Consider the following 23,175-nt stretch of genomic DNA (forward strand, 5'->3'; position numbering starts at 1 on the left):
TAAATTACTAATTTTTTAATTAAACACATCGAAATTATATTACACGAAATAAACATTGAAATAAGCATTACATATCATTAACTAAAAATATCAAAATTACATTACATAAAATAAACAAAAATTAAACATAATAAAAACAATAGATGTTTAATATTCTGGTAAGTTATCCTGTAGCCACTGGTTCCGGTTTCGTAGATATTAGTTTCGGTTCCGGTTTCATTTTTAATGTATTTCATGTTTGATGTATTTTAATATTTAATATTTATATTGGGAATAATTTTGAGTAATTATATTTTAGGACACATAATTTATTAGACTTATTTTTATAAATAATAAAAAAATTTTAAATTTAAATTAACTCAAAAATAATTTAATATTAGACTAATTTTAAAGGTCTCGATGAGACATTTCCAATTGTATTATTTTTGTTAAAAATCTATTAGTAAAATTAATTATATACTCAGTTTAACTAACTAAATTATTTAATAAAGGATATAAATGAAATTAAAATTATTGAATATAATAATTATTGAGCAATCTGGGTATTTCAAAAGGTTGAAATGACAAATAAAACAGGCCTCCAAATTTGGAGCCCCACTATTACTAGCTCCAAATTTGGAGCTAATTTTAGAGCCCCATTGGAGCTCAACCAGGCTCCAAATTTAGAATTTGAAGCTCGGTTGGAATTGCTCTTACTTGGTTAAGTAAATATATAAACTTATTTTTTATAAAGTCAATATAGTAGTAAGGTCTTTATCTATCATCTACATATACTATCTCACTTCCCGGTTTATAAATATTATATTTCCTCTTTTGAGAAGATTATCAATTATGGCATCTAATTCAAACAATTAGTGTACTCCAATTTATTTATGCCAAACATATGATATATGAGATCCACAAGATAACTGATCAATCTTATCGTCTATATCCCCCAAACAAGCATACTCTTGAGGTTATCATTTGACATATATCAATGTGAATTAAAATTATTTAGTAATTTTAGCATGCTAAAAATATAAATACTCTTAATTAAAAATGAATATATGTAAATAAGAATTAGGGTGTTTTTATTTTTTTTATAGTTAACTTGACAAAATATTAATGATTAATTAAGGTTGAGAGAGATCGAAGATATGTATACAAAAACTAAATATTTTGAATATATATATATATATTAATTTTAGAGGGATTGTAATAATAACCCATTTATTAAACATGTTTGATGGATTGTGTCGCGATATATGGTTAATAATCTAGTTGTATTTGTGTATATCAAATCGAGCCAATTTATTAATTGGGTCGTGTTCGTGTCAGGTTCAAGTTGAGCAAACCCGAACTCGACTTGACCCGAACCAGCTTAATCCGATTCGATTGCTACTCTTAGCATAAATCAGTAAATGAGGTAGTGAGGTAATTTGCCAGGTATTAGTTCTACTGTTTTAGGATATGACAGTCTTTTTAGAATTTGTTAGAATTAAATCACTAAAAAATGCTCGTAATTGTAATTCGATAATGGAGGGACCTATTTCTACTAATTCGATAATAAAAGAGCAACTTGCTGCAAATGGCTCAATTATCAAGTTTCTTTTTCCAAAAAAAGAAAAGATTTATTAATTATCAGGTTAGATTTGTGTGGGTAAATGGACATCATATAACTAGGTTAACCGTCTTCGGATCCAAATCCAAAAAGGTATTCAATTTGGATCCCAGTCGAATATCCGACCCGTTTTCAACTCTTAAGTGCATCAGACGAATATTCCAAACCGACACAAGGAGGCAAGTGAGGGCAAAATTCTTTTCCTCCTTTTTCCTAAACCTATACGACTTTCGCATCGCCGAGAACCAAAACCGCGTCGCCGAAGGCGCTGCCGCAGGTCAGATCTGTTGATTTCTCCGTGTCTTTCCTCTTCGCAGTTCGATTTCGTGATCGGGGATCCAGTCTTGGTCGCATCGTCCCTCTCGATTTGTTCTCTGTATATTTCTAGGGTTTCCATCTCCATTTATTCTCGTTCAAATCCGTTGGGGCTGATCTGATAATTTTTTTTTGATTTTTAACGCGATTAGGAGAGGTTAACTTGTCGTTTGCCTGGATCCTTTGTCTTTGATTTGTTGGGCTCCGGTTTGCTAGGTTTACGAGTTAGTTTTGTCTCCTCCCCTTTAGATTCCTAGGGTTTCATTTTCGTTTCGTTTCGTTCTCCACTTTCTTGAGTCTTTAATGGCCGCGGGACGCTACGGAGGCTATAGAGACTACGAAGTCAGGGACCGGGAAGTGGATTCCGAAGCTTCCAGGAGGAGAGAGAATCACCTGGATCGGTACCGGAAGAGGGACAGGGATAGGAGCGCCGTCCTCGATTTGGGAGCTAGGATTAGGGATAGGCCAGGAGACGTTAAAAAGAGGGAATCTTTGAATGGATACCACCACCATCACCGCAGCCGCTCTCCCATGGTGAATGGAAGCTATTCGAGCAGTGGCAGTGGAGATGAGCAAAAAAAGAGCCAACTTTTAGGGAGATCGGTAGATCGGGAGCCTGGGGAGCTGTCAAGTGGAAGCGGGTCGGATGATTCTGGGACACCTCTGCAGCATATTAAAGAAAATGGGGTTCACGGTGGTCAGGAAGATAATTCACTTCCATCGCCCAGCAAGAAGAGGAAGTTCTCCCCTATTGTGTGGGATAGGGATAATGCAAAGCAGTCCAGTACCATTATTCCAATAAGTAGGAAAGAGGCAGCGGAACCTGTCACACTTCCGCTGCCGTCGCCGCCGCCTCTTCCTTTGCCTCAGGTTGATGTCCCATCAGATCTGGTTGTGGGGGCACAATTGTCCATGGAGCAGCCCTATGATGCATCTTTGGTCGATCCAATGGTTTCAATTGATTCGCCTCATGCACGGCAGTTTGGCGATGCAGATAAGGGGCCCATTCAGATGGAAGAGGACGACGAGGAGTACCATATGACAAGAAACATTTCAGCTTCTCGCTGGGCAGATGGGAATAATTCTTTTGATGACTATGAAGATGAACAGGAGGTTGTGGCCAAGAAAAAGAGTATATCACCGGCAGATACTTTGGACAGAAGGTGGCATAAGAAGGCCAGTCCAGAGCTTGGGGAGGTTGTTAGAGATGGTTCAGGAGGGGCTTCATCCAAGTCATCTGATTCCAGGGGAGAAGGTGGAGTTGAGTATGAGGAGATGGAGGTGGATCGATATGAAGTTGTGGGTGACAATGATGTATCTGACCATTTGTCTGATACATCGTTCGAGAATGAGGATGATAGGGATAGAACTTGTGAAGCTGTACAACACCCACCCCAAAGATGTATAAACATGCTTCAAGGATGCAGAAGTGTAGATGAGTTTGAGAGGCTTAATAAAATAAATGAAGGCACTTATGGAGTTGTATACAGAGCAAGGGACAAGAAAACTGGTGAAATCGTTGCGCTGAAGAAGGTGAAGATGGAGAAAGAACGAGAGGGTTTCCCATTGACCTCTTTGAGGGAAATAAATATTTTGTTGTCTTTCCATCATCCCTCAATTGTAGATGTCAAGGAAGTTGTTGTAGGCAGCAGTCTTGATAGTATTTTTATGGTAATGGAATACATGGAACATGACCTTAAAGGGCTCATGGAGACAATGAAGCAACCCTACAGTCAGAGTGAGGTTAAGTGCTTAATGTTGCAGCTGTTGGAGGGTGTCAAGTATCTTCATGATAACTGGGTGCTACATAGGTAAGAATTCTCATCTTGTGCATTCTTATCCTTTATTTGATTATAGGAGTTTGCATTTTTTCTGAAGTTTGTATCATTTCTTCAGGGATTTGAAGACTTCAAATCTTCTTTTGAATAATTGTGGTGAGTTAAAAATATGCGACTTTGGACTTTCTCGTCAGTATGGGAGCCCATTGAAGCCGTATACTCAGTTGGTTGTAACTTTGTGGTACAGGTAGTTTCATTGCCAACATCTTATGCATATTGATTATCGGTTATTATTATTTTGCTTGATCTCATGTGTTTTGTAATGACAGGGCACCGGAACTTCTATTAGGAGCAAAAGAATATTCTACTGCTATTGATATGTGGTCTTTGGGCTGCATAATGGCTGAGCTTTTAGCCAAAGAACCACTTTTCAATGGAAAAACTGAGTTTGATCAACTTGATAAGGTATCATTCTGTTATGTCAAGTGCAATTAGCTGTTCTTGATCTGAGCTAATTACAGAAAATTATGTTTTTGCAGATTTTCAGAATACTTGGCACACCAAATGAGAAGATATGGCCAGGATTTGGGAAATTGCCTCGAGTGAAAGTTAACTTTGTCAAACAGCCGTAAGTTTATAATTGTGATATACTTAATTGGTTGTTTATGTAAATGGTAGTCTGGTGTAAACTTAACGTTTTAATAGATGATGCAAATGATCAATGACCTTTTATTCTCTTTTCAGGTATAACAGGCTCCGGGAAAAGTTCCCCCCTACGTCATTTTCTGGGCGCCCGACCTTGTCAGAAGCTGGATTTGATTTGTTAAATAAGCTACTCACTTATGACCCTGAGAAGGTGATACATTAAAATGTTCATGGACCATTTATATTTTTCTTTTTTTTTCCTTAAAAATTAAAATATTTCACTCTGTGTGCTAATTCTGCCTTTGTTTTGCAGCGCATAACAGCAGAAGCTGCCCTTAAGCATGATTGGTTTCGTGAAGTTCCTTTGCCTAAGTCCAAGGATTTCATGCCAACTTTTCCTGCTCAAAATGCGCACGACAGGTATGTGGAAATGAATCTTACAACTGAATCTTTACTTGAAATGCCTTATTTCTGACAATTCTTTTACATAATTGTAGGCGTCTAAGAAGAATTACGAAGAGTCCTGATCCACTAGAGGAACAGCGAATAAGAGAGCTGCAACAAGGGGAGTTAGGGACTCGCAGCCTTTTTGACTAACATGCGGCTAATACTGAATGCAATTGTGTTTTAGCTGTAGCCTTTGTGACAGATTTCGCTGAGGTGAGAGGTGTGCATTGAGGGTGAAGTATCATAACTTTCCACTGGCCGGTGACAATTGATGCTGTTACTTAGCAGGAACCTTGGTGGTTTGGATGGATTACATGCCTTAATATCCTCGTCAAAACAAATTTTATTGCAGGATTAATTATTCTTCGATCCAATTGATCATATAAAGAACATCATATAGTGAAGCCTGCATCGCGAGGTGTGGCATATTGGATTTTATTGCTAAAATCAGTTTTAGTTTTGAAACCACTCTATGTAACATATTTCATTGATACGCTGTAAGAAGCTTCAATCATCTTGGTTTTAAATATGAGAAATTTATGGATAGGTTGTCTATACTACCAGTGCTCTTCCTTTTGATCTCTCTCTTTTGTTTGCAAGAGACAAATGATGGAAGCGGAGGGATGCTCTTTGCTTTTCCTGAAGGAATTCAGAGAATTGTTTTTTAAGGAGAAAGGTAATCCAATAATAGATACCGATGTTTTTAAGTGAAGATGGTTGTTGCATCTCTGATGATGAATTTTTGTGCTTTCTGTATCTCATTGTTATAATGCCTTAGGCTCTATATGTGTATTTAAATTAAATAGTACTATATTATCATGAAGTAAATGACTAAATTCTGTGTAAGGTGGAATCCCTTTCAAGAGTGACATACACTATTGAGATATTATATTGTATATACGTGTTCTGAAGTAATGATATTAGAATCTGGTTCTTGTGTGAGGTAGCTACAGCATGATCTTAGTGTTTCTTCATGTGTTTGTGGTGCTTAACTCTGCCACTTAAAACAATCTCATCTAGGAGGTTTTGTCTCCTGAGGTAAGGTACCTTCTATATTAACTGTGGTACTGTGACTATACAGCCTTGTCCTATGTAAACTATCTTACAATATGTATACCAACTATTCTATAGTTAAATGCAAAAGAGACAAATATATTAAACATGTCAATCTCAGACAAAGGTAGCTGAGATCTTGTTCATGTGCAAATTAAAATCTATGTAACATAAAAATGGAACTTGTGTTGAAATCATTAGTAGGGAAAGTGGTACTTGAGTAAAATAAAGGGGAATAAATTCCATTATGTCAGTGATTGCCCTAACAAACGCGAGCAAAGAAATTAAGCAGCTTCAAACATCTTGCTTCTATGTTTGGATTTGACAAGGAAGTTCTTGGTACATGTACAAAATTCATGCGCAGTTATTAAATCTTGTCAATTTGTCTGGCATAAACATCATAATTTGTTGCAAATCATTGGTTTCCATTGGATGAGGGAATAACATAATGGTGTCATGCTTTTTTTAAAGTCTTATCAAGTATGCAAGTTTTCTTTTTCTATCTCATCTGAGAAGGACAAAACATTATCTGTTTCTTTTTGATTATAGGTTTTCAGTTAATTGTTTGTCCTTCTCATTTTTCTGTTGCGGCAGAACTGCTTGGAGGTCTGCCAAACTTATTACAACTATTTTATGGCATGTCAGCTTAAGCTTTTACTGTAGGGATCTAAGTCGAATTATCGTGCCTAATAGCTAGTTGACTTTTTGTTGTGAAAGGTCTTGAAGAATGGTACTCTGTTACTTAACTGCAAGACAAGTTCTTTTTGGTTAGTCCACTATCCTTGTAACTTCCCGCACAGTTTAAGCTAACTAACTCTGGTCAATTCAGCATGTCTGGCTTCTTATTGAACTAGCGCTTTAATCTGCTCTTTCCCAGTGCCCTTTCTTCATCTCTGGTTTTGAACTTGTTATAATGTAGTTTTCAAGTTGAACCGGTGTAACTCGAGGGATTTATTTGCAAATCTTGTCCTATTCTCTTTTTTAGTCTTTTTGATACAATGTAATGCAACCACTGTGAGATTTGGTGATGGTGTAGAATCTTTTTGACAGTACTATTGAGATGATGCTGCAGTATCAAAGACAGCAACTTGAATGCGGTAGATGATACTGCCCAGGCAATTCAAGTACGTGTCAGGTGATTGTTTACATCCTTGGGAATTGATGCTCGATTCATTATAAGGTTGTTTGCTAAAACCTGGTTATTTTGTTACTTTTGTGCATGGAGGTATGCTAGTTTTGGTGAAGTTTCTGTATAAGGAATGTGGTTATCAGTTTCTAATTTCTGATTAAGGCCAATCTCAAATTGTACTGTTATTACATTTAATGGAATTATCTTGTATTAAGGCAACATCACCTGTACAAGCTACCTTGTAAGGAATCCTGTTTTCTTTGGAAAGAACATTGCAAAGATTGATATCTTGACTCTTGAGGAACTGGGCATCAAAAGTGATGGTACTGAAATTGGTAATCTTTCAAGTTTTTATTATTTGTTTCTTTTTGGGAGAGGTGGGATTGACTGCATAAATAGGTGGGATGAACGCTCTAGTAAATTTCCTAAGGTGGCGATTGATCATAGATTCAGAAGACAAGTCTCCTTGGTATCCAGCCACCTGCCTTAGGTGAGCCTGCAGAGATTTTATCCGGATTTTGGATTACTTAGAGATGTTGCCTATCTGATTTAGTGTACTAGCTTGCTGTTGCAAATGTTTAATATAAACATAATATTGTTATTTTAAGGAATTTTTATAAGTTGGACTAACATTCCTTTTACATATTTCTTGATTCATTTATTTGTCTCTTTTTTTTTTAGCTGCAATGAATTCTATATTCCTGCTTAGGCACTCTTATCTGCTTGTCTTTTTTTAAATCCTTGGAATTGAAGAAAATTGCATGGGTAAATGGCTAAGAATTGCCGTGGCTATGTTATTCTGGAACTGGAAATAAAGACAGAATGTGGTTGAACAAGGGCAATATTGAATGTCCAACAACATTGTTCTTAAGCTCGTATTGGCATTGTTATGAAACTTCGTTTACATGTCCTAAGGACTGACCTAAATGTTTTTCATAACCACAGCGATATTTCTGAGTCATTTTCTTTTTGAATAATTTATTTGGTTGATTATCCTAATATCATAAATAGCTTCATCAATGGATTCCATTTCTTTTGTGGTTGACCTCCTTTTGAAGGCCAGACTATAGAACCATGCTATAGGTAGGAAGAGAGTTAGGCTACTGTTAACTTGGAGATGTGAAGAAAGGTGCGTTCTGGTTGTAGAACATTGCACAGATGAAAGCCCAGCAAGCCGATCCTTATGTATCTAGCAGGGTTGGATTCAATCTCTGTTTTGTGTAATTGGACTGTTTCTGCTCGCCTTTTATCAGCGACCTTCTCTGGCATCAGCAATATTTAGTGGACTTGCTGTTCAAGAAACAAAAATTTCATAATAGTTCCCTTCTTGTAAGCATCACTGGTTGGCTAGTATTTTAGATATCCTGTTACTGGAACACTTACCCCCCTCTACTTGTGCACCTCCATTTTATGGTATATCTGATTTGGACGGTACTCGGCTTTTCTTTGTGTTAATATCCTTTTGTTATTGTTGCTGATTTTCTCGGTAGGAAGTACTTTATTCTGTAACACATGGTGCGGTGCTTTTTGAGTGTTCATCCTGGATTTCATCTGGAGCTTTTGAGGTAGAGCTTTAAATATGTATACTCCTTGAGGATGCCAGTTTATATATTTTCATATGTGAAGGAGAAACAATAATTTGTATTTTTGCAGAGGCCTTCTCCTTTTTATGTATTATTTTTTCTTTCTATTTTCTAGGGGGCTAGTCCTGCTGTCCTGGAGATATGCAAGCTAGCACGTATAGTCACATTGATCTCTACCAAATAATGCTGCTTCTCTACTGATACAGTGAAGTCGCCGACGAGATGATGTAATGTGGATTTGGACGCCCTTTTAAGCAATACCCTTATTTTTCTTTTCATTTCATTTGTCGATTTCTTTTAAGCTAGTGTCTCAACGTGTCCTTTTCTTTTGTAAATTCTTTCTCGAAGGATGTATATTAGTTGCTCCAGTCGGCCAACGCCTAGGCCCTACACATACACTGCGAGAGTGCAGTACCCCGTGGTTGCAGTTATCCTTTGGAAAGGTTTCATTGGAAGTTTACCGGAAGTGGCATTACATATTTGATTAAATTGATCTGGTATGGTACTTTATTGCTTTGCGTAGCCTTACCTCTGAAACGTTATCACTCTCGAGAGTTACGAAAGCTGCTGTTGTAAGGGGAAGCTTCGGTTGCACGGCCTATGTGGAAAGTTGCAATTGTGCCTTAGTTCCTGTCTGAAGTTTTGCGTGGAAACATAGTATATGGTTGAAAGCATTATTGGTCCTGACGGCACTCCTATCATTGCAGGAAATAGACGCCGGCCGTTCAGGGCCGTATTGGAAAGCTGAAGCGTGGGCAGTGAAAGAAGCCTGCTTGGGACTCCTTTGTGCCTTAGTTCCTTTGTGCTTCTTTTACTGCGTGGGCAGTGAAAGAAGCGTGGGCAGGAAAGGTGCTTCTCCTGATGGCACTCCTTTGTGCTGCTTTCAAGTATGGGCTATTATTGATGCACGGATTATACGTTACAAAGCATTAAAAATGTAAAATTTTTATTCTGGGTACAGATTGGCTCGAATGAAAGGTTTTGGGAAGGTGCTTCTCCGGTGCCATCTTCTGGCTCTGATGTTTCTAGAGCTCATGTGGTCAATTAATCTACCTTTCTATATACCAAGCGGCGGTTTGGTCAAAATAATTCACAATGGTAAGTCCACCGATATCTGAATGGATTCATGGATCTTCACAACCCCTCTAGACAAGTGACCTAGTTTTTTTTGTTAATATGAGTTACTGAGCCTGTGTGTGTAGGGTTTTGGATCTTATCACTGGTTGGAAATTTGAGGTTATTTTTGCTTCTTTTGGCCTTGGCCTTACTGTACGTATCCTAAACTTTGCCATTCCAATTTGACATAGGGAGGATGTTTGGATTTGGAAGCTTTAACCCCTTTGAGTTGTCTACCTCTGAAAATGCTTACTGCTTTATGCGTAAGCCTGCAGGCTTCATAAGAACTAAAAGGTTGCCAAAAAGGTTTGGCCTCTTGTATATTCCCTTGGAAATTAAAAGATTTTTATGGAAACTCTACTAGGGCAAACTTCTCAAAAGAGTATAGAAACAAAATATATGGGTACCCAAAGGGATTATTATTAAATCATCCAGCTGTGGCATTGCTAGGTGATTGCGTTGAAGTGTTGTGACCCAGGTGACGCATATGCGATCTCCACCTCAATGCTTTGTATTAAAGAAGGGTTAATTGTTCAAGAAATTTAGGTATCATTATTCTGAAAATATTTTGAGGTTGTGCAAGATTTGTATTATATAAATGCCCTTAGTTTTAGGCACCAACTTAGGAATCATATCAAAATTCTTGCCCTTTTCAAGCCCGAGTTGAAGTTGTCCGACTTGGATCGAGCATAAATTTGACTTAGCCCTAGTGTTCGGTTTGTGAGATATGAGTTTGACCATTGGGTTTCGAAATTGGGAACCTATATAATACGAGTCTTTTTAACATTATTTATTGGCAAAATTAAATTTAAATCTTATAAAATAATCTCCTTAGAAATAAGGATAAGATTGTGTACTTCACTTCGCCGTACGCAAGTTCCTGCACTAGATTCTTTTATTTTTCCTCTTAAACATTAGTTAAGTATTTATTACTTGGTAATCGTTTAGGATTGCGTATATTAGAAGCTTATTTTGGTGACTGACTACATGGGATCCCTACTGACCTACTGAATGCTAGAGCGTATAAACAAATCAAATCGAGCTGGCCCTAACTCAGTTCTGCTTGAGATAGACATGATCATCGGGTGGGCTGAGCCGGGTTCGGGCCAACCGGGCTTAAATATTTGTTCATAGCTCGACCTACCAATCGGGCCGGGCTAGAATAGTCTAGCCCGTTATCATCCGTTGGCCCGTAAGAGATCGAGCTAGCTGGTCAAGTCGGACCGGCCCGACTCACCAATCATTCAACCCAACCCATATTTTAGTTATTTTTAGAATTTGTTTTACTATTAGCTTATTTTTTTTTAAATTATTTATATTCCTCTATTTAAAAATAATAATAAATTAAAAAATTTAAATATGTGCTTAAAAAATATAAAATGGTACAGTACCAAAATTTTAGTTGGTTTTATTGTAGCAAACAGGTAAATACTGTAGCAGAACGGGCGGGCTTCAGGGCCGAGTTGGGCGGGCAAAGGGCTAGCCCGTGCTGCCCATGGGTAGTTCGGGCTCGGGCCGGGCCGGGCCTAAACCGGGTCCGGGTCGGGCTTAGCCTAGTCCAAACTGGGCTGGGTCGGGTCGGGCACGGGTGGGCTGGGCTGTTTGATCACGTCTAGCTTGAGAGGTGGAAAAATTCAGTTCGGCTCATCTTTTCTCCGGCTCGATGAGACTCGAGCTCGGCTCATAGTTTCGTCTATAATCTTTATGAAAAAATAACAAATAAATGGTATAAGATAGAATTCAAACTCAGATTTTATGTTAACCAATTATACTATATAACATTTGTATATTTATTTTAATATATATATATATATAATACCATCTTATATATTTTTATTGAGCCTATTTGAATTGAGGACTCTGGCTAGACTTGGCTCGATTAATCTTTTGAGGTAAAAAATCTAGCTCATCTAGAGCTCCAGTGGAGCTCTAAACAAGTTGAGCTCACGAGCCGACAAGCTTTATTGACAGCCCTATTGAATGCTATAATATATCTCAAATCAAATTAATTAACTTAACCATTTTTTTGGTTTGTTGCTTAAGATAGGGTTAACTTGATCCTATTCTCCTTTCTATGGAAAGAAAAGTGGCTCCAATCACTTATTATGGAATAATGCCAATTCTAAAAGAATTCTAATATTTAGTTGTATATTAATATAAGAAGTAATAATTTTATTTAATGTGACATACAATTACTATATAGCTAAAAGCTCACACTATTTTTAAAAGTCTACATTATATCTAAATTTATCTACAGTGCAAAAAATATGCTCACATTGCAGAATAAAAATTATGCATTATCTATATAAATCTGCATTATATTTAAATACATAAAAAAATTTATCCGAGGTGCAGAAAATATATTCGCACTATCTATATAAATTTGCATTACATTTACGTATGCAAAAAAAAATTGTCCATAGAACAACAAATATGTTAACATTATATGGTAAAAAGTATGCACTGAACGATGAAAATCCGCATTTTTCTCATCAAATTCAAATGTTGCACTTGTAAGGATTAATTAAATAATATTTATATATTAGTACTTATTTATATCAATTAAGGGGCATTTTGGTGTTTTTAGCGGTCATGTTTCCTTCCACTGCGAAAAAATTTCCATGATAAAGAGAGAAATAGAGAATAGAATACAATGACTTTTGTAGATAGAGAGGAGAGTATACCGTTAATTTTGAGAGAAAGATAAGAGTGCACTTTGGAAAAAATGCGTGAATCCTTAGGTATGTTTTGATATTAATTAAAAAAAAAAATATAATATATGACTTAGGAAATGATATCTATCGCATGCTATTAATAATAAAATATAAAAAATAAAGCGTAAAAAAATAATCTCAAACACAGATTTTAATATGAAAATATTTTATAAAAAGCTATGGACCCAAACTCGAATGAAACTTAATCATTAAAACTTTTTATTAATTACAAGAGTGTACAAATGGATAGAGGCTTAAGACAAATATTTTTTGGGCACATCCACCTTTTCTAGGGAAATTAATTAAAATCATCCTATAATATGCTTTTATTATCCACTCATGCTCTATTATAAGGATATTTACTATTCAACTTTTGTATTTTACTTGTAATAGAATATGAAATTTTATAAATTATACTTTATATTTCACATATTTTGTGATTCATATCCCATCTTTGAGGATTTTATAACTTAGACCCTTTCTTTTCCTATAAATTTTATTTAACACCCTTGAGTAACTTAACAAAATGGTACCAACATATACTGCGTAAATTATATAATATCTAAATTACCCCTATTCTCATCTCTAATTTATGAAGAATGACCCTACCACCGTCGAAAAACTAAAAAACCTCCCACTAAGCTTCTCCTTCCTCTCTTACTCGGCCAAGCTAAAACCACAAAAAAAAAAAAGGAGAGAGAAAAGTGAAAAACCCCGAGACACAAGTATGTATCTAAATACTAGGCAATGATATAACTCGTTCGCTTAAGTAAAAGTCCGAAGAAATATTAAAAACGAAAGCAGAGATGAACGCCAAGATTTTAACGTGGAAAAACCCAAATGGGAAAAAACCATGGATCCAAACTCGGATCAAAACCAATCACTAGGATAGTAGCAGTTACAAGACTGACTCACAAAACAAACCGTCGATCTAAACGACTTTGTTCCTCTCAGTCTTGCTCGCTAGAACCCACGATTCACTGCTTCTCGTAATTAATGTCCAACCTCAGTAGCCCTCGAGATTGATCTTTCGTCTAGATAGCCCTTAAGATGAAAGATTAAGCTTTTAAGAAGAGTAGAACCTTATTAGTTGAAAAACTGATGTAGCATCAAGAAGTCTCCTTCAAAATTGCTTCTTCAACCCCCCTAGAGTTAGGACATCACAATACTTATATATGATCTTCAAGATAGAGTCAAATCCAAGTCTTATCCGAACTCACGAAAGTCCAAGAATTACAAACTTCGTTGGTGCGTTCGAACGCGGCCCGGGTGCGTTCGAACGACCTGACTTGATCTCAGGTACGTTCGAATGGACCCAAGTGCGTTCGAACGCTCTCAGGTACGTTCGAACGCGTTTGTGAACGCTGTTATCGGTCTGTGTGAACGTATGTACCTACGTTCGAACGCGCTTGTGAACGCAGCTCTCGATCTGTGTGAATGCGTGAGCCCGCGTTCGAACGCGCTTGTGAACGCAGCTCTCGGTCTGTGTGAACGCGATGTGAACTCATAAACTTTTCTTCAATAATCTTGCAATTCTTCAAACCAGAGATTTTCTAGACTTGTATAAAAGCTCATATACATGTATAAATATACTTAGAATATTTTGTACACAATTGCCAACAATTAAAAACCTAACAAAAAGCCTCTATTTCACACTACTCATCAGCTTCCTCACACAACCAAAAAAAAAAAGAAACTATATGTAACACGTCACCAAATACGTGGCCCTTACGTGGGTAGAACCCACGTGATTATCATGTGACATACTGACCAATATTTTAACATAATATACAAGTGAAAAGCTCACATTACTATACATGACGTGCAATAATAACTGTAAGAAAAACGTATGCATATGCATGCTATGAATGTGATGATGTCATAAGGTAAGTTATTTTATTCTCTACACTACTCCTAGATTATAGAAGTTTTATTTGTTTGAACCATTTTCTTGATACTAGCTGCAACTATAAGAAAAGTAAATAAAAAGCATAAGCACAATATGCCTATCACTAATTAGTTAAATAAACTTATATCACTATAGGCTTGGTAGGTCCATCTCGTAATTCTTACCTTTATTAATCAGGTAGAGCTGGCATAATTGTACCAAGGCCTAATGAATTATTAAATATAATAAAAATATTCTCCTCAAATTATCGCCCAAATCACTATTATCAAATTTACGAAAGATCGCATAGATAATATTTAATTAATAAGCTTCCTCAAATAATGCAACTTGCATAATATCATTTTCCTATATTATTTGTATTAATTCTCAGATATGAACAATTAATACAGATAAACTCAGACCATCGACTCCTTTGATAAAATTGAATTAGCCCAAAACTATAATCAGCAAATATTAATATCTAATTGGAGTTCGTTCCTATTATGTATTATTTGTAACGACACTCTTAGGCCACGATCTAACTCATTAAAATAAATTTATAAAATAATTAATGCAACGAACACTACTATTAGCTAAAAACAATTATTAATAAGGCTCACGGTTGCCAGCACTAAAAATAATTAAAAATAACTTAAATAATTTAAAGAGATAATTAGAGAGTAATTACTCTATTTAGTCAGCACAAAGCCAAAATGAACCCACAAAAAAGTAGCCTGGGTTGCTTGTAGCTCAACCACACCCCAAAGCACGGGCTGGGCTGCACCTAGCCCAGCCCAACATGCGGGCCCCGAGTTGGGCCGCATCTAGCCTGACTCGAAATGCGGACCCGGGCTGGGCCACACCCAACCCGGCATGCGGGCCCCGAGCTGGGCTGCACTTAGGACCGACAGATCGGTTGACACCCCATAGCAGAGGAAGGTATCTAGGGTGCCTACCCGTCTGGTGGGAAAGGCGGGTACCTCCATAGACGAGCAACAACCCAATCGGTGGGGGGAGGGGGGAGGAATGGTTGCCGACAACCCAATCGAACCCACCGACACGCTTCCTCGGTAAGCAGAAGCCAGCTGAGGGGAAGCTGAGTTGCCAAAGGCGACTGACGGTGAGAATCCACCTCGCCTTGGCCACCGGCTAATGTGAAGGACCGCTCGACAACTTCGGCCACAAGGGCCCAAATGTGGGCACCCCATGGAGACTCCTCGTGAAAAGGAAACTAACCCACTTGTCGGGTAGCGAAGCTGGACGACAGTCGGAAAATAGCTCACAAGGCCACTAGGATAAGCCTCGATGAGCAGCCTTGCATAGGATGAAAAGGGCCCAATAAGGGCAGTAACCAGGAGAGATTCACGAGGTAAAGCTCTCGGACTAGCACGACGGTTACCAAGGTCGCTAGCCGGCCAAATAGCCAATGAGGCCAAAAAGGGGAGAAACGAATGAAAAAGTGATCTAGCGCAAATTAACTACAAGGGGGTTGGTAGAGTACTTACCAGTGAATCTGTTGGCGTCGACGGTAAGCCTCCATTGTGCTCTGACGAGGCAAATGGCGCATGTGCCCTACATGCGCACGCCATTTTTTTTAAATGGGGTGTTACACTATAGAAACCCATCACCGTGCTCTACCTTCCTCATCCGCCGAGCTCCACCTCCTCTATCTACCTAGGTGAGCTCTGTTCCCTGACTGAGATCCACTAGATGGGATAGAGGGGAGAGGAAGGAGCGATGGGGTATTTTAGTAATTTGATAAGATAGTGATATAAAAAATATAATAAGGTTAATATTAGTTAGTAACTTCACAGTGTTAAATGAAAAGTATATGAAAAAATAAGGGTTCAGGTTATAAAATCCTTAAAGATGAATTATGAATCACAAAATAGGTAAAATATAAAATGTGATTTGTAAAATGTCATATTCTGATAAGAGTAAAATATAGGAATCGGATAATAAATATCCATATAAATTACAAAACTATCAATAATTTTCTAAGTTACAAAAGAGAAGCTAATTATGCTAGGGTTTGTTTCGTTAATGTAAATTAAAGAAAAAAGTGATAATTTTCTAGAGTTCCAAGATTTTATAGTATTTAAATTAAAAAAAATTGAGTGGGAAATGAATCTCCCCTTCCCTAAAACCACACAATTCTCGTTTCACTTCCCATTTACAAAAGAAGAGAGTAATTTTTATCATTAATTATAATAATTATTTACTTTCACCAAACACTTTTAATTTTATCAAAAATACTAATATGTGATGATTACTTACTTGAAATGACTCCACTAGAAATTTCCACCATTTTCTTTTCCAACTTTTCATCAATAAAACATACACATAAGTAGATAGATCCAAAATTTAAAAAAGGGCAATTTTGGTAAAGTAAGGAACTCACTCATTAGACACCTGAAAGTAACAGAGGAATTTTAAAAAAAAAAATCACTTTTCCATACTTTCTATTGAGACTTCCCCGTAATTAAACCTAATCTTTTTTTAGTAAAGTAATTAAACCTAATCTAGCACCATAAATAAATAAACAAAACTCTAAATGTAAAAAAAATAATAATCCAAAACTCCTAACCTCTCTCCTGCTTCGCTATAAATGTCAATTACTCTTATCTTAATCATCTCCGACCGGGCTATAGGGCTCTAAATTTAGCATGTTACAGTACAGTTCCAAATTTGAGGCCCTCCTATATTTAACTTTAATTTTTTTTAAAACTTCCAACTCTAATCCTCTCATGATTTAAGCTATCATTTTCAATTTTATTTGTCATTTATTTTATAAACTGATCATTTAAATATAACTAGTTTTATTAATTAGTTTTTAATAAAAAATAATACCACAGAAAAGATCTCTTTAGACGTTTATAACGAGTCTAAGATTAACTTATTTTTAAGTTATTTTAAGATAGTATTGCTGTTCAGTTTTCATGTATTTCTTTTAAATTCTCTATTTAATAAAAAAACCAATAATTTAAAATTATTTATGAAAATATTCAATATTAGTTTTATTTTAAATATTCATTAATTATTAAAATATTTATTTTAAAAAAATTAAAAAATAAACACGGCGATCTAGCCTCTATATATGGAGCCCAAACCACCATCGGAGATGCTCTAATATCCCTTACTACTCTCCCTTCTCTTAATCCCTCACTGCCATTTCCTAAAATGGCGGAGACCACCACCACCACCGCCCATCCTCCTCCGCCCACCTCCTCCGCCAATCCAAGAACCGGCTTCTGCGAGGAAACCGCCACCTTCCACAGCCTCCGCCCCCCCATCCCTCTCCCTCCCCCTTCCCTCCCACTATCCTTCCCTTCCTTCGCCTTCTCCCTCCTCCCCTCCCCTCTCCCCTCCCACCCCGCCCTCCTCGACGCTGCCTCCGGCCACTCCCTCTCCTTCCCCCAACTCCTCTCCCGCGTCCGATCCCTCTCCTCCTCCTCCTCCCCCCTCCGCTCCGCCCTCTTCAAAGGCGACGTCGCCTTCGTCCTCTCTCCCCCAAGCCTCGATATCCCCATCCTCTACCTCGCCCTCCTCTCCCTCGGCGTCGTCGTCTCCCCCGCCAACCCCGCCTCTACCGCCACAGAGATCTCACGCCTCGTCTCCCTCTCCAGCCCCGCCGTCGCATTCGCCGTGTCGTCCACGATGGACAAGCTCCCCCCGGTCTCCCCGTCGTGCTTCTCGACTCTCCGGAGTTCCGGTCGTTGTTGGAGTTTAGAGGGGTTTCCGAAAGGGACGTGATCGAGGACATCCGGCAGTCGGACCCGGCGGCGATCCAGTACTCATCGGGGACGACGGGGCGGGTGAAGGCGGCTGCGTTGCCGCACCGGAGCTTCATCGCGATGACGGCAGGGTTCCATGCGCTCCGACCTACGGGGTAATGACTACTTTTAAATATATCTTTTTTGGACACTTATAAATAAAACCCTATATTCTGCTTTTATTATCATTGGCACCTGGACATTTATGGCATTTATCATTCGCCAACTTTTTTCGCTTTTGTTGTCTAAAAAATATAGCAAGTCAAATAGTGACCGACCAAATACTGAATATTTTATTATTTCCAAAAATCTAAAAGAAATATGTATTTTTTCTAAATACCCCTTACATAGTTGTTTATTCTCATACTTAAAAAGAGTTTAGTGAGTAAAGTCATACACCCATAATGATTGGTATATTTACTTTATTTTTTTATAATGATAAGCGGAAGCTCCTATTATGATTAGTCTATAGACTTATAATTTACTAAGAGAAATAAAAATTGAGTAAGATATATTATTTAAATATCAATATCGAGAAATAAACCAATATGATAAGAATGTTTTGTGATAATAAAAGTAAAAAAATATAGGGTGCTTTCTATAAATTTTATCTTCTTTTATTTTACCGAAATTTTAGAAGGGCATTTTTTGTCCAAATTATAACATCTCTTGAAATAGCATTTGACGAAATTTTTTTTTATAGTAACGTCTAATTAGAGGAGGGTGAAATATAAATTTAATTAGTTTAACTTTAATCTTTTTAATTAACAGGGCCGAGCACCAGGTGGGGCTTCTCGGTGCGCCCATGTTCCACTCCCTTGGATTCTTCTTCGCGCTCAAGGCGGTGGCGCTCGGCGAGACGACGGTGGTGATGGCCGGGGGGAGGTTCGGGCTGAGGGAGATGATGGCGGCGGCGGAGCGACACGGGGCGACGCAGATGACGACGGCGCCGCCGGTGGTGGTAGCGATGGCGAGGGGGGACGAGGCTACGGCGGGGTTCGACCTGGGGAAGCTCGAGAGGGTGGTGTCCGGCGGCGCTCCGCTGCACGTGGCGGCGGCGGAGAAGTTCCGGCAGAGGTTCCCGCGCGTGGAGCTACTGCAGGTACGTTGCTGTACGTACGATCCTATGATACCTACGTTTGGTACTTGCATCTGCACCAATTTCGAGTTTTTAACTAATTTCTTTTAGAAATCTAATTCACCTCCAAACTTAAAATTACAAAATTTCTACAGCCCCTTTTCAATTTAAGAACTTCTAAAATATAACTCGCTAAAGGAAAAAAGAAAGAAAAAAGTTTAGAGGGCTAGTTTGGTCAAAAGTTGTACTTCAGCAATTTAGGTTCCTTCTGCTTTACATCAGAAGTCCCAATTATTAACTGGGGACTGGGGTGGGGGGCATTCATTACAAGGGTCCAAACATTATTGAATGTTATTCATATGGAGCACGCCGTTTTATTGTGCCAATTGCACTACCAATAGAGGATCAATAACAATGATATGCCCTCTTCTTGGTGATGTGTATTGATAGTATATAGAGAGAGATATAGAATTAATCAAGGATTCTAACAAATTATTAGATAAATAATGAAACAAATATGAAAGAATAAAAGCATACAGTTCAGTTCTTATACAGTTATACTATCTAAAATGTAACACTTTGTTTTCTTTTATAACAGTAGAGATTGTAACAAGGGTAATATATATATATATACTTTTGTTACTTAGAGGTGCAATGTAACATGAAGTCATAATTCAGAGTGATTTATGCAGTTATTTTGTTTGTAAAGTTAAATATATTTTACTCTTAAAGTTTGAATAGAAATCATTTTAACTCCATCGAACCTTTTTTTAAGAGCAAGCTATCGACTATAATTGTTATGCATTGCCATTATTTTTATTTATTTTTACATCATAAGGCCACTATGATATTTTTCTCACATTATATATTTATTTAACCGAAGTCGAATTATTTTAGACGCCATCTCCATCAACTATATTTGTGCTTGTAGGTCAGTCAAAATTTCCCATTCTTTTTTATTTCTTTCTTAAATGAAAAATCTAAGGCCCTATTCTGTTGGTCGATAGAATATGTAATAAATACAAGGGCAAAATGTTGAAAGATTGATAATCTTACTAGAAAATTACCTTCACTTTTATCTTTGGATGAAAAAAAAAATATTAATGGTTGCATGTTACTACAAACTACATAGAAATTTTTATTTTTCCTATTCCTCTTAAAGATAACTTGCAGGTGCAACTAGCTTCTAATGACAGTCTATCTATGTTCTTTGCTAGGGATATGGTTCCACAGAGGCCGGAGGGATAGCAAGGATGGTAGGTATGGAAGAATGTCGTCGTTTGAGCTCTGTCGGTCGCCTGACGGAGAATGTCGAAGCCAAAATTATTGATCATGTCACCCATAAAGCCTTATCGGTTGGCGAAAGAGGAGAATTATGGGTTAGAGGCCCTGCTGTTATGATTGGTAATATAGAATTGCATTACTATTTTCTTTTTATAAACTAATACTAGACAAAGGGCTGAGCCCTTTCCGCTTTTTTGATATATAGATTAGATAACTGAGCTCACACTCACAAAAATAAATCACAACATGCTTAAATTCACTAAATATTAACCACAACTTTCATTAGAACTCATGACCTCTAATACGGGCTAATAAGACTTGATCTAAGTGGCTACAATGATCACCTAATTGCACTACTATTTATTCCCCACGAGATAAACTTCGATTTCCTTTTTTATGCATTTTTTATAGGAAATGTTATGTTAAACTTGAATAAAAAAAAAAGAACTATAAGTGATATTGCAGGATGCAAAATGAAAATTTTCTTCTCTTTGATTCAATTTACTTTATAATGAAAATGACAAATTACAACAATCAAAAAGTGAGTCAAACACCAAGTACACCAAAACAGACTAGGGTAGAAGAGTTAATGCCCTTCATCTTTAATCATATGTAAAAATACTTGATATTGCTGCAGGTTATGTTGGTGATGATGAAGCAAATGCTTCTGCCTTTGATTCCAATGGTTGGTTGAAGACTGGAGATCTTTGTTACTTTGATAAAGATGGCTTCCTTTATGTGGTGGATAGGCTTAAGGAGTTGATCAAGTACAAGGCTTATCAGGTATATATATATATATATATATATATATATATATATATATATATATATATATATATCTTTTTCTTAGTTCAGAGGATAAAATTTTGCTTTGAGTATGTATCTTTAAGCTATGCATTATTTGGATATTAATTGTTACAGGTTCCACCTGCAGAGTTAGAGCATGTTCTCCAATCTTTGCCAGGAGTTGCTGATTGTGCAGTTCTAGCGTATGATCCTGAAACCCACATTTAAACTTTTGCATATTTATTAAAAATATACCACTTTATCTGAATATAAAATACAAAAACCAATTGTTCTTCTAAAGAATTTAAGCTTTTGAGTCAATTGATTATTTGGCCCGTTATCAAAGGTAGTATTTTTAGAGGTCGTGAGTTCTCAAAATCTCGTTAGCCCATTTTTATTGCCTAACTTTTAGTATTGCGGCGCGGTGTGTCTCACGTCTTATTATTTAGGGCACCTCATTTATTAGGAATATTTTCAGTAAATATATGTTTATTTCCTTATTGGAGTAAGGTGCTCTTATCCTCTATCCCTCTTTTTTAACCTTTGATAACCTCATGAATGGAAAAGATGGTTTTGTTGAAAAAAAAAATACTTGAAAATTAGGACTGTTTGGGTATACCTCAAAAGAAGAGGGTTTCCATCATAAGGCTTGCAAAATGAGTTATAGTGCTCTTCCTTTTTGTCAAAGTGGTCTCTAGACATCAAATACACTTCCTTTTTGTGAAATGATGCGCAAAATATAGGTCATGATATGCAATATAATTATACAAATGCAAAAAAAGAATTATAGTGATCTTCCTTTTTGTCAAAGGACAAAAATGTTTAACAAGATGCACTCATTTCTTCCTATAAGTGAAACAAATAGCAACAATGATCAACAAAATTTAACAGTACACATATATCAGTTTATCTTTGTGCTTGTTGACCAGCAACAAAGTATAACATTTCCTATTACAAGTGATTAAAGCATCTTGAGAGATGGCTAAGGCTTTTTCTTGTACCCAATTCTGAAGACAAATATTACTTTAATGCTTCTTGTTCATAAAGTTTGACTGGTTTAGGGCTAGAATGCAAACACTGCGAAGACCACAAGCATATATGATTATATCTCACTTGTACTCAATCATTCTCTGATTACATGATCATAGGTATCCTGATGAACAAGCAGGAGAAATACCTGTGGCACTTGTGGTAAGACAGACAGGTAGCAAGATCACTGAAGTTGATGTAATTGATTATGTTGCAAAGCAGGTACACTCTGTTTCTTTTTTTGAATAAGAAGAGAATGTGCATATGCTCATCTTTATATGTCATCCAAGATAACCTAATTGTGAAAATAATTCTTGATATTAACTGCGACGATCGGGATGTTTTCATTACAGGTTGCACCATATAAGAAGATACGGAAAGTTATGTTTGTCATGATGCTACCAAAATCACCTTCTGGGAAGATCTTGAGGAAGGAATTAAAGAACTACATGATCGGAAGCTCCATATCAAGATTGTAATCTGTGTATCAGATAATGAAATAAACTTACAAAATCATGAGGTCAAAGAATTTATATTTGCCTAATCTATATTCTCAGTTGATATTCTTTTGTGTTCTCCTAGCTGTCAGGCAAAATGATTGTTTCCCTACAGAGCTTTTTACTAATATCAACAGTAGCCAACATAAGCATTGGTAAAAATGTGTTGCCTCTATAAATTGGAAATGGCTTGAAAAGTTAATGATTATCCTTAACCACACAGATTGCTGAAAGACAACTAAAATAGTGATTTATCTCTAATAATCCAACATACAATTTTTCAGTGATTTTATAACTAATCAGGTTGTCGATATGATGCCGATAATTGAGGCTCTTTCCAATATTCAACTATTTTCTCCAGAAGAATATATACCATTCAAGAAGCAAGTATTGTTAAGTCGGGTGATCGAAGGATTCATGAAAGGAAAGAATAATTAGGATAAGAATGTTCAGAAGACAG

General features: G+C 36.9%; 2 protein-coding genes across 15 annotated transcripts; both read left to right on the forward strand.

Moving 5' to 3' along the window:
* The first annotated feature begins 1,768 nt into the window (after positions 1-1,768).
* On the forward strand, positions 1,769-10,021 carry LOC140801729 (cyclin-dependent kinase G-2). Of its 14 annotated transcripts, XM_073156986.1 has the most exons (16): positions 1,775-3,726; positions 3,812-3,940; positions 4,023-4,158; positions 4,233-4,321; positions 4,438-4,549; positions 4,652-4,758; positions 4,836-4,998; positions 5,074-5,203; positions 5,333-5,461; positions 6,889-6,973; positions 7,183-7,302; positions 7,367-7,457; positions 8,458-8,532; positions 8,666-8,777; positions 8,899-9,399; positions 9,512-9,801. In XM_073156986.1, the coding sequence occupies exons 1-7, from the start codon at positions 2,219-2,221 to the stop codon at positions 4,933-4,935; spliced, it is 2,181 nt and encodes a 726-aa protein (XP_073013087.1). In that variant the 5' UTR covers positions 1,775-2,218; the 3' UTR covers positions 4,936-4,998; positions 5,074-5,203; positions 5,333-5,461; positions 6,889-6,973; positions 7,183-7,302; positions 7,367-7,457; positions 8,458-8,532; positions 8,666-8,777; positions 8,899-9,399; positions 9,512-9,801. The 14 variants fall into 14 exon arrangements, with proteins under 14 accessions (XP_073013082.1, XP_073013081.1, XP_073013087.1 ...); XM_073156991.1 differs by lacking the exon at positions 8,458-8,532 and adding an exon at positions 9,858-10,021 and having other exon boundaries at positions 6,889-6,962; positions 7,064-7,457; positions 9,512-9,648; XM_073156987.1 differs by lacking the exon at positions 8,458-8,532.
* A 7,400-nt stretch (positions 10,022-17,421) lies between these two features.
* Positions 17,422-22,762, forward strand: LOC140801815 (4-coumarate--CoA ligase-like 7). The gene is given in 8 exon segments (XM_073157114.1): positions 17,422-17,947; positions 17,950-18,157; positions 18,813-19,143; positions 20,337-20,523; positions 21,041-21,186; positions 21,325-21,392; positions 22,338-22,440; positions 22,572-22,762. Coding segments are annotated over 8 exon segments (1,668 nt in total). The 5' UTR covers positions 17,422-17,448; the 3' UTR covers positions 22,698-22,762.
* Positions 22,763-23,175: the final 413 nt, after the last annotated feature.

Source organism: Typha latifolia, chromosome 15 (genome assembly GCF_019914945.1).
Source record: "Typha latifolia isolate L0001 chromosome 15, TyphaL0001v2, whole genome shotgun sequence".
Lineage (NCBI taxonomy): Eukaryota > Viridiplantae > Streptophyta > Magnoliopsida > Poales > Typhaceae > Typha > Typha latifolia.

What these genes read in the sequence shown, in the direction of transcription:
- LOC140801729 (XM_073156980.1), top strand. Translation starts at nt 2,219, where the DNA reads ATGGCCGCGGGACGCTACGGAGGCTATAGAGACTACGAAGTCAGGGAC. An exon ending in GTTAACTTTGTCAAACAGCC is followed by an intron (nt 4,322 to 4,437) that starts GTAAGTTTATAA and finishes TTCTCTTTTCAG; the next exon opens with GTATAACAGGCTCCGGGAAA. An exon ending in GCTCAAAATGCGCACGACAG is followed by an intron (nt 4,759 to 4,835) that starts GTATGTGGAAAT and finishes ACATAATTGTAG; the next exon opens with GCGTCTAAGAAGAATTACGA.